Raw genomic sequence first — 9,411 nt, forward strand, 5'->3', positions numbered from 1 at the left:
TATGAAAAGTAAATTGCTTAATTCAGTCAAACACTGGAAGCATTACAGAGAAGAATATTCAACGACCAAAAGTGTATAATACTAAACAACCACTGAATAACATTATCTCGAGCATTGTTGAATAAATATGCAGGAATTTTATTTGTTCTCTCTTTCTCTCTGTCTCGTTCTTCCGTTCGTCTTCGAAAAAAACAAAAGTAATGTGCGTACCGTGTAACGAAGAGTTGCTATTCGCCTGCTAAATAGATTAAACCTCTGCCGAGATCACCGCGGATTGTAAATTATTAATTACTCGACAGAAGATATCTGACGAAGTGTCTGTAATAACAGTGTGGATCGTGTTTCCAGTCCTTTAACCCGGCCAAACCGCGATGCGCGTAAAAACGCGCCGGGGGGAAACCGGCCGCGGAAGCGTAGCGAGGGGTGCGGAATTAATTCGCGATTTATTTGCAAAACGATTCATCACGGTAACGCGTTAATTAGGGACCGAGTGGATACACGCGCAACGCGTTAAGAATTATTTATACGCCGATGGAACGCCGCGATCTTTTTCTCCAAATCGTGCTGCACGCCGTTACGCAAGCGTTTTGAACGAACGCCGGCCGGCGAATGCAAATTCGGTGGATTGTGCAACAATTGTGGGAACCGCGGCGGCGGCGGAAATGAGATGTTCCGTGTTTAGGCGAGTTTCGGATGAATCGCCGAGATTTTAGCGCGTTTAGGATCACAGCCTGGGTTCACCCTGCCGAAATTTCACGGTAAACATTAAGAAATAATGATCAAATAATTCATAATAATAATTAAATAATGATCTAATAATTCATAATAATAAATAAATAATGATCGAAATAATATTCGATCTCGAATATCTCGTTTTGCAATTCTTGAAATTTTTAGGATGCTTTCGTTGGGGCTTCTCGTTCTATATTATTTATCTATATTTATTTTTATTATCTATTATTACACTACTAATATATTAACTTTAATTTCTTCTCTTTTCTTTCTCTAAAGTTTTCTTTCTGTTCGCGTCAGTAGATAAGTATATGCGAGGCTGATAACACGCACCACTCTCTGCGAATTCTTCTCGACCCTATACGATACGTGCTCGCCGCATCAGCGTGGGAGGATTTGCGAACGGTTTTCAGTGTTCTGTGCCGACGTCGGAAGAAAATCAGAGTTCTATATCGACGTCCTCGTACATATTATCTTATTTGTTCTCCCACAGAATACACGTGTATCCCGCGCCTTTCACTCGAAAACGAATCGTCGCCGCTCGGCACGTTCTCCTATTTACGATACGTAAATGTTTGTGGATCGCGTCTAAGCAAGCACGTGCACGCGAAACAGGATTTAAGGATTTCTTTAAATATTGTAGGAGCAAATAGACCGATACATTTTCGGCGCCGGGTCACGCTTGGATAGGAAAATAGAGTTTCATTCTCCTGACAGACACTTGTTGGACACCTCTCTATGCCGCTTCTTGCAAATAATTCCATAGAATAACGAACACCTCTGCGAAAAAGCATATTCGTAGATTGTAAACATTTTCATATACTTTGTTCCTATATTTAAATTTTTTCCTGGTTTCTTTTTAATTTTATATTTTCATACCTCATTTGCTTTTGTGCGAGAGTTACGTTATATTCTCTCGCTGTAGCAAAGGATTATCCCGTCGATAAATGAAGTTATGGTAATAAATGAATTATAATTTCATGGTAATAAATGATTTAATTTACTGGCAATTTTACACCTTGCTATAAAAATACATCTCTTAGGTTAGAACTTATGTTGTGAAACATGTTCGTAAATCTGTCACATTTTAGCATAATTCTCGTATAATTAATCCAAATGAATTGCGTCCAATGCGATCGATAAAGATGTACAAAATTGATCCTAAAAATAGATCGATACAGCGAAGTGTTTATGGTTTATCGTCGACATAGAATTTCTCTACTTTTGCAGTCTCCCGAGACGACGAGGCGTCCCGTGCCACCTAACCTCGCTTAATGCGGCGCTCGTAGCAAAAGTGTTAGAGATCTCTCCGTTTCGTTCGACAGCCATCGGACGTGTCTAAAATATCGAACGGCGTGCCGGCGGATTGGAAAATTTATTGGCGGCGTACAGGTGTTCGTTATGCGACAGTCCGTTTACGCTTCCGTATGTTCGCGCGTCGTCGGTTCGCATTCCGCGCGGATCAAATAGTTTCCATTTCACTAGCTAGATTCGGTGTACCATACCAGGGTGACTTTCACGCAAAGAAATCATTCTGGTCACATAGCACCGGCGCGCCTCGCTAGAAATTCCATAATGACCTACTGTTGCCGTTGTTCGCCGTCGAGGGAAATCACGGCGGCTTCGAGATTCTTTTGTTCACCCGTGACGACAGACCGCCGGTCGGATGAAGAAAAAAAAAGAAAAAGAGTAGAAGACGAGCAAAAAATTTCATTTTGACCGGAACATTCTTTCGGCCGGGGTGCCCGAAACAAACTGGGTCGAGCCACGGCTTTGGAACGGCGGAGAGGAAAAAAAATGACTTCCATTCTGTATGATTACATGGTTTTCGACGATTCGAACGCCACCTACTTATTTGGACAGCGTCGTGTATATTTGTTTTCTGCTCCGATTAACGCTACTGTATAAGAAAGTACTATTAATTGCCGCGAAGGCGATTTCAACTGCAGTGTTCCAGCGTCTGCTTTCGAAATATTTAAGTCGTTTACCGCTTTTTAGGGAAATTGCACCGCGGAACGGATTCTCCGTTCGTTTCAAATTAATAATCCGGCAAGGATTATTGAAACGCAAATGGGATTTTTAGAGCTGTTACTTTGGAGGTAAGTGTAGAAAGAAAAATCTAGTGAAACCTCTTGCATATAAATCGGACTTTTAGAGACTTATTTTCTTTTTTTTATCGATACTGAAATAGTAACTAATTTAATGAAAATTCTAAACGAGTTTGTCCTAGTTGCATTCAATTGTAGATCAATCGGTTGCAGCTTCTCCCAAGAATTGGATGACAATATAAATACTTGAATTTATCTCAGCAGGGAAGATCTTTATGCACACTGTACTAAGTTGTTATCTTAATTTTATATAATTTTAATTATAGATTCAACATGGGCGCTGAAACGGTGTCTGGAAGATTTTATGCATTTATAGCTCAGATTAAATGCAAGACAGTAGAAACATTTAAAGTATTTTAAAGTACTGGTACATTATTCTCAACTTAACCTAAAGGAATGTCTGTGCAGCTTCTACGTTTTGTAAACAATGCGGATAATTTTTATCTTATCCAGTTTGTTAGAAATAACTGTTATAATACCGCATATTTGTTATAACTCGCTGCGATCAAGTAACTATACAGCCGGCCTTTATGCGAATATTTTACGCAAATGTTGTATGCAACTATTTTATGCAAATATTTTACGCAAATGTTGTATGCAACTATTTTATGCAAATATTTTCTGTAAGTATTTTATACAAGTATTCATGCGAATATTTTATGCAATTATCTTGTCTGTTACCAGTTCCAACAAATAGCAAGCAATGTGACAACGTTCTCACGTTCTACCGAGGTGTACCTGGCCTGCTGCGTGTTTCACTTATCCATTTCCGGCATAAATGCATAAAATCCACGGTCCGCTCGGAACCGATTGAGTTTGTCAACCAACACATCACAATTACCCGTAACGCCGCAAAAAGAATCCATTACGTACGGGCGAGGAGGAGCAGCAGCAGCAGCAGCAGCGAACGGTACGGACGACTCCCGATTTTACGAGCTTCACGCCTTTCATTTAGCGTTCTGGTTCGCGCAAAAAGGGCCAACATTCTGTCCCGTGCTCGCTGATGATGCCCGAGATAAATGGAGCACCCGGTGGCTTCGCCGGGACGGTGCATCTCGCAGCGGCGACCATAGATTACCCTTAAGGACAGCCGCTCTGCTCGAACGAGATTCCTTCATTTTTTTTGCCGGATGAAAAATCGCGGGGAGCAAGTTTTGCAACGGACCTAATATTTATCGGAGGACGAAGCGCGTCGAATGGATCCGCCTCGCGAAGATTAGCTCGGCGTCGCGCCGGCTCGAAACGAGTTCGCCGCGACCAGGAAACGCTACGCGCTTAATGTAGCCATTAGTTATTTCCAATCGTCAACGTTCCACCATGGACTGCTAACGGAATTGCCCGCGAGTGTCTCGTTCGCCCGTTTATATCCGAGCTAGGAAACGCCGCGGAACGGTTTCATAAGTATCGGCACCGACTACTTTCTCTGGTGCTCCCTTAGGCTGCCATTGTTGCGCCGCGGCGCCACGAAATCGGATGCAGAGCGGCACAGCACAGTGGTCCGGCTTGGAGAATCCAGTGACAAGTTTCTAGAACTTTCTCAACGAATAGAGCAATGGGATCTTCGTCAAAAATAATTTAAAACGTGGTAATTTTTAGCTACCGATAACCGAATATTTCTTGCATTTGCTAGACGATAAATTTCAATAAATGCTCATTGCTATTTTCATTTAAAAATGAAATTATAATGTAATTATACAAACTATTTTGTACTTTCTGAATGTGTAGTTCAATTTTATTATTTTTTCGTTTCTGAGGTCTATAATATCAAATTGAGAAGGTTAACGTTTTTGTCACTGAATTCTCCAAACCGGACCACTGTGCGCCGGGCTCCTAGATAATCGAATCTATGGCTTTCTATGTATAGTCGAAGCCATAATAAATAGAAACAGGAACTCTATCGGAAAACTGGACGACCGGCGAACCTTTTGTAACACAGCGATTCGTGCCCGATAACAGCTCGTCTGGCGGGAAACCGAGCTGTTGCATACCGGATCGCGCGGGTGCTTACGCAAATCCAGACTTTTATTGATCGTTATGCGAAAACTAGAAACCGATGGTAGCTTGTTTGGTCTCGGCCGCGACCGATTAACTGGTTAATCGACAATTGGTTAAAAAGCAAATCGCGTTACGTCTTTCGCCACTTCAGTATGCCGATCGCTTTCAGCGATTATTATTAAGTAACTGAACCAGTCTAAAGCCACAATTGTCAATAATTCTGTTTTACATATTTATCAGTCTACTGTTAAGACATTGTTTTTATTGGATCTCAGCGAAAATCACTCTCTATAGTAATTTATAATTAGTTGTAAAAAATTAGAATTTAGCTGGCTTCAAGAGCGAACATAAAAGCAATTAAAGAAGTGAGATTGTATGCGAAGTATTAGTGTGACTTAAGAAAACAATTGCCTGTTTTACACAGTTGAAAACTGCTGAAGTCGTTTTCAAATGAATTGGTTAATGAATTTTCAACGTTCGCATGAATTTTCATAAATACTTGCGTGAAGTTTTACGATAAGAAACGGCTTAGTGAAAATGTTCGCGTTCGTTTTATCATCGACAGGTTGAAAGTGACAATTCGTAGCTTATCGTTATACCGCGGACTTGAAATATGAACGGTCAAGATTGTAAAGTCATGCAAAGTATTTAAGAACATTGTTATCTTATTATCAATTTAGTAAAATTATTCAAATTTCTTTCAACTGGTGTAGACAACTTTTACATTGCATAAAGATCCGTACTCTACTTATTGCTTCACGACGGTCCAGTGGTGGATTCAGAAAAGATTTGAACAAAAAGAAGAGAAAGCCGACCGTCTACGCCGACACTTATAAGAAAGGAAAAATCAGAGCGGGGTAGAAAGAAAAACGCAACGGAAGAGTGAATCATTTGAAAGGAAAAAATTGCGAGAGCAACACGAACTAGGATGAAGAATGCAATGATGAGGGAATGTTGTTACCATGTTTGCACCGAGGCATGCAAGTTCCACCGCACAAACCAAACGAAAAGTGGTAGCAGTGCATTAAGTATAACGATTCGTTGCACCATGTGTGCGTTTATTGTAATTACGAAACCGGGTAACGTGTGAGCAAATCAAACTAGCGTACTTTTGGCACGTTACTTGATTTAATAAATATCTTGACTAGGTAGAAAGATATATTAAATTACTATCAATTATATTTACCTTTTAATCTGTTCTAAAATTGATAATTTGGATGATACTTATCATTAGATTTCAGATTTAATAAGATTATGATAAAGATAGATAGGCGAAATTTAAGTAGCCGAATCGAAAGTGTTTAAAAATGTTAATATATATCAGTTTTAGTTTATTGATTGATTTAAGATAGTAGCTTAATCAAGTATCTTAATTTCAAATATAACGTTATAATTTCAAATATAGTACTACAGTTTGAAATGTAATATTCTAATTTCATATATAGTATTACAATTTCAAATATAGTATTATAATCTGGGTTTTTGTAAACTATTCGCGCGAGTCCACAAAGTTACCAACGACAACAACAACAACAACAACAGCCATGCGGCGTGGTACTCACGTTAACCATCCGTGGTTGCGTTTACGTCGCTTCTATCCAAGCGGAGACACCTCGTCGCGGAGGTCCTCTTCGAGATCCTCCTGAAGGTCGCGCTGGGTCCTCTCACTTTATCACTTCTCAGAAGAAAGGATCGGTTCTCTTTTGCATGCACACACACTGACTGGAGTGGCACTCACACTTTCGACGATCAACCCTGGTTCGCCTCGGCAGGGTTCTCAACCAGTCCATGGAAAATCGCGGAAAAACCGTTCGGCGGGGGGGGCCGGAGCGCGTCGAGTGGAAAACCGATTCGGTGATAAAAGTACACAAAAGTCAGCTCGTGCGGGCCGGGACGCGCGACAGGTACATGATGGGATCGGGGGGGAAGCGAAACTTTTACCGCCGCGAATGACTACAACCGGCTGACTGAATGACTGACTGACTGCGCGCTGACTACCAGCCGTGAACTGCCAGTCGCGGATCCGGACCCGATCACTACCATCCTTGCTGGCCTTCCTTCTCTTTCTCTGGTCGCCGAGTTACTACTGACGGCGACCATCCTCTCTCTTTTCGCTCCCTTCCGCCCCGCTCCCCCTCCCAGGAACGTTTGAATCGCGCACGGCCGCTTTGTCCTGCGGTGCCGTGCCGGCGGACGAACTTTGTTTAACACCTTACCCGCCGAATCGCGATCCCCGACACCCTCGTAACTCCGACCCAGCGACGCCGCCGCGCCGGCAACCCAAAAACCACAGTGATTTCGGCGATTTTTTGATGACGGTATAACGAGTGCGATAAGAAATCTGGTCAACGACTGTGTTGCAAATGTGCTGAAGAATATTTACCGTCTTTGCTGGTTGTTGACAAGACCTTTGTACCAATTTTTTATTTTAATAACTTTAAGTGTTCTTCTAGAAAAGCGATAGTAATCAGAATTATCATAACCAGTCTTAGAAGCATGTAATAATAAAGAAATTTGATAGAAAAAGCTAGAAAAATGTAAATAGTATTTACTAGTATTTTTCTAAGTAATTACTATTTAATCAATTGTTCTAAATGTTTTAGGAGTCCACCTGGAGTCCACCCTGGAACCACCCTGGCGTCGCTCGCAGAATTAGGGATAAGTGTGATTGCCAGTGACACTACTTCAGTTTCGCATTTACAGCTAAAAGTTAGCGTTAACGTGTAAACTTTACGGTTATCCATTTGTTCGAATAAAGTGAAAATATTGACTATATCGTTCGTGACGAATGAAACAATTTGTAACAGAAACGATGAGATGCTAGAACTGCGTTGAATTTCTTTGTAACGACACTCATGAAAGCCGTTCCGTGCCAAACGTGCCATTAAATAATTTAGCATTTTACATGGCATGCTTTCACTACTGTAAATTCTTCCTGCGTTTACTTCAAATTTTTTGTTCACTGCATCTCTGAATATAAAAAAGGAAAGACTGGAATGTTGTTATATAGATAAGTAAGAAACGTTTGGAATATTATTATGTAGATAAAAAAGGAACGATTGGAATATTATTATGTATAGTTATATAGTTAAATTGAAACATTGATCAAATTTTGTGGAAACTGACAGATTGCCCAACTTGGTCGCGCTTGTGAATACAATGTAGATAAATTGTTGCAAGAAGATAAGAGGAGAATAAGACGAAGGGGAATGTAAGTGTCTGCGAGGAGTACCGAAAAACGGGAGCGATCGGAAGACAACGTTGGAAAAAGAAAGCAAAAGCGAACTGTAGCTGAAAGAAGAGAAAACGTGTTTCGTAGCCCGGAGCTACAGTCTGTTCTGGTGAAAGCCCATGCGCGTTGACTTTTCTCGAAATGTTCTTTCCGACGTTATGCCAGAATCGGTTCTATGTCAGCCAACAGCTGATCTCTTAGGAAATTTAGCGTCGAAGCTATTAAACAATTGCCGCACTGATTTACGCTGTTTTGTAAAATATGTAATAATATGCTACACGTTCAAGTAGTCGTAATACTTTTGTCATTCGTCATATTCGTTACACATTATTATACATGTTCATTTAATTACCGAGAATAATAATAATGGTAACGAAATCATAGAAAAGTTACTCCAAGGAGAATTATGCTATTATAAAAAGCAAGACCATAAGGGTTGACAGCGCAATGGAAAGGAAAACAATGTTACAATTTCAGAACCATATGGGTCAATGAAATATAAGATCATATTGATTCTGATACTATTGACGCAATAGTATCAGAATAACATTTGTATAATATAATGTAAAATATAGTAAACATTATGAAACTACAAAGTGGTGCTACCTAGTGTTGGTGTAACAATGTTGCAGTCTGTCGCAAAATACAATTTAGCGCTATTCTTAGCAGCAGTAAATTGCTGAAACTGATGGACGATTTACAGATAAGATATTAATCTTATCAGAGGATAATGTATCACAAACGAAGTATACCTTGTCTGTGATAATACAAAGGTGGTGTAGGATATACGCGATTCTTGCTAAGAAAATTAACACTAAACGTACCATCACTGATCGAATGACCAGCGCATGAATTATTGGTTTCCATATCATATAACGAGCCCTAATACGAATAAGGTATGTAAACTACTCGATCCTCGCTAACAAGCTTAAATTTCTTAAATATCTGAAAACCCATTTTTGGCTTTTAAAATAATTGATCGGACACAGACTAAGGATCCAAATGGACATTGCAAACAGTACGTTATTTGAAAATAATTACACTTTATATTCTGTAGTGCGTGTTTTATAAATACTATCCTTATAATTTTTAAATGTTTCCGCCGTGTACATTTATTGATTCTAAATAATATTCGACACTCGCAGTAGAAATGAAATATACAGCATATTCGCTTTCTGCTAACGTACCTAATTTTCGTGAACTATCGGTAATACTGTGTGCGACAAGAATTGGTAGAGGAGTTGCGGAGTTCCCTAAAACTGAGATAGAAAAGTCCATAAGATACAATGTCTCTATGGATTCTAAATCTGTGCATTCGATACCAAGTTTACTTGTATAATTCGT

General features: G+C 39.9%; 1 protein-coding gene across 1 annotated transcript in view; it reads right to left on the reverse strand.

Moving 5' to 3' along the window:
- Calpc (calpain C) overlaps positions 1–6,909 on the reverse strand; it is a 79,299-nt gene extending 72,390 nt beyond the window's left edge. Inside the window, exon 1 of the mRNA XM_078184649.1 lies at positions 6,398–6,909. Within this exon, the coding sequence (XP_078040775.1) occupies positions 6,398–6,406 (9 nt within the window). The 5' untranslated portion in view covers positions 6,407–6,909. The remainder of the gene's footprint in view (positions 1–6,397) is intronic.
- Between the last annotated feature and the right edge of the window lie 2,502 nt (positions 6,910–9,411).

This window comes from Augochlora pura, chromosome 7 (genome assembly GCF_028453695.1).
Source record: "Augochlora pura isolate Apur16 chromosome 7, APUR_v2.2.1, whole genome shotgun sequence".
Classification (NCBI taxonomy): Eukaryota; Metazoa; Arthropoda; class Insecta; order Hymenoptera; family Halictidae; genus Augochlora; species Augochlora pura.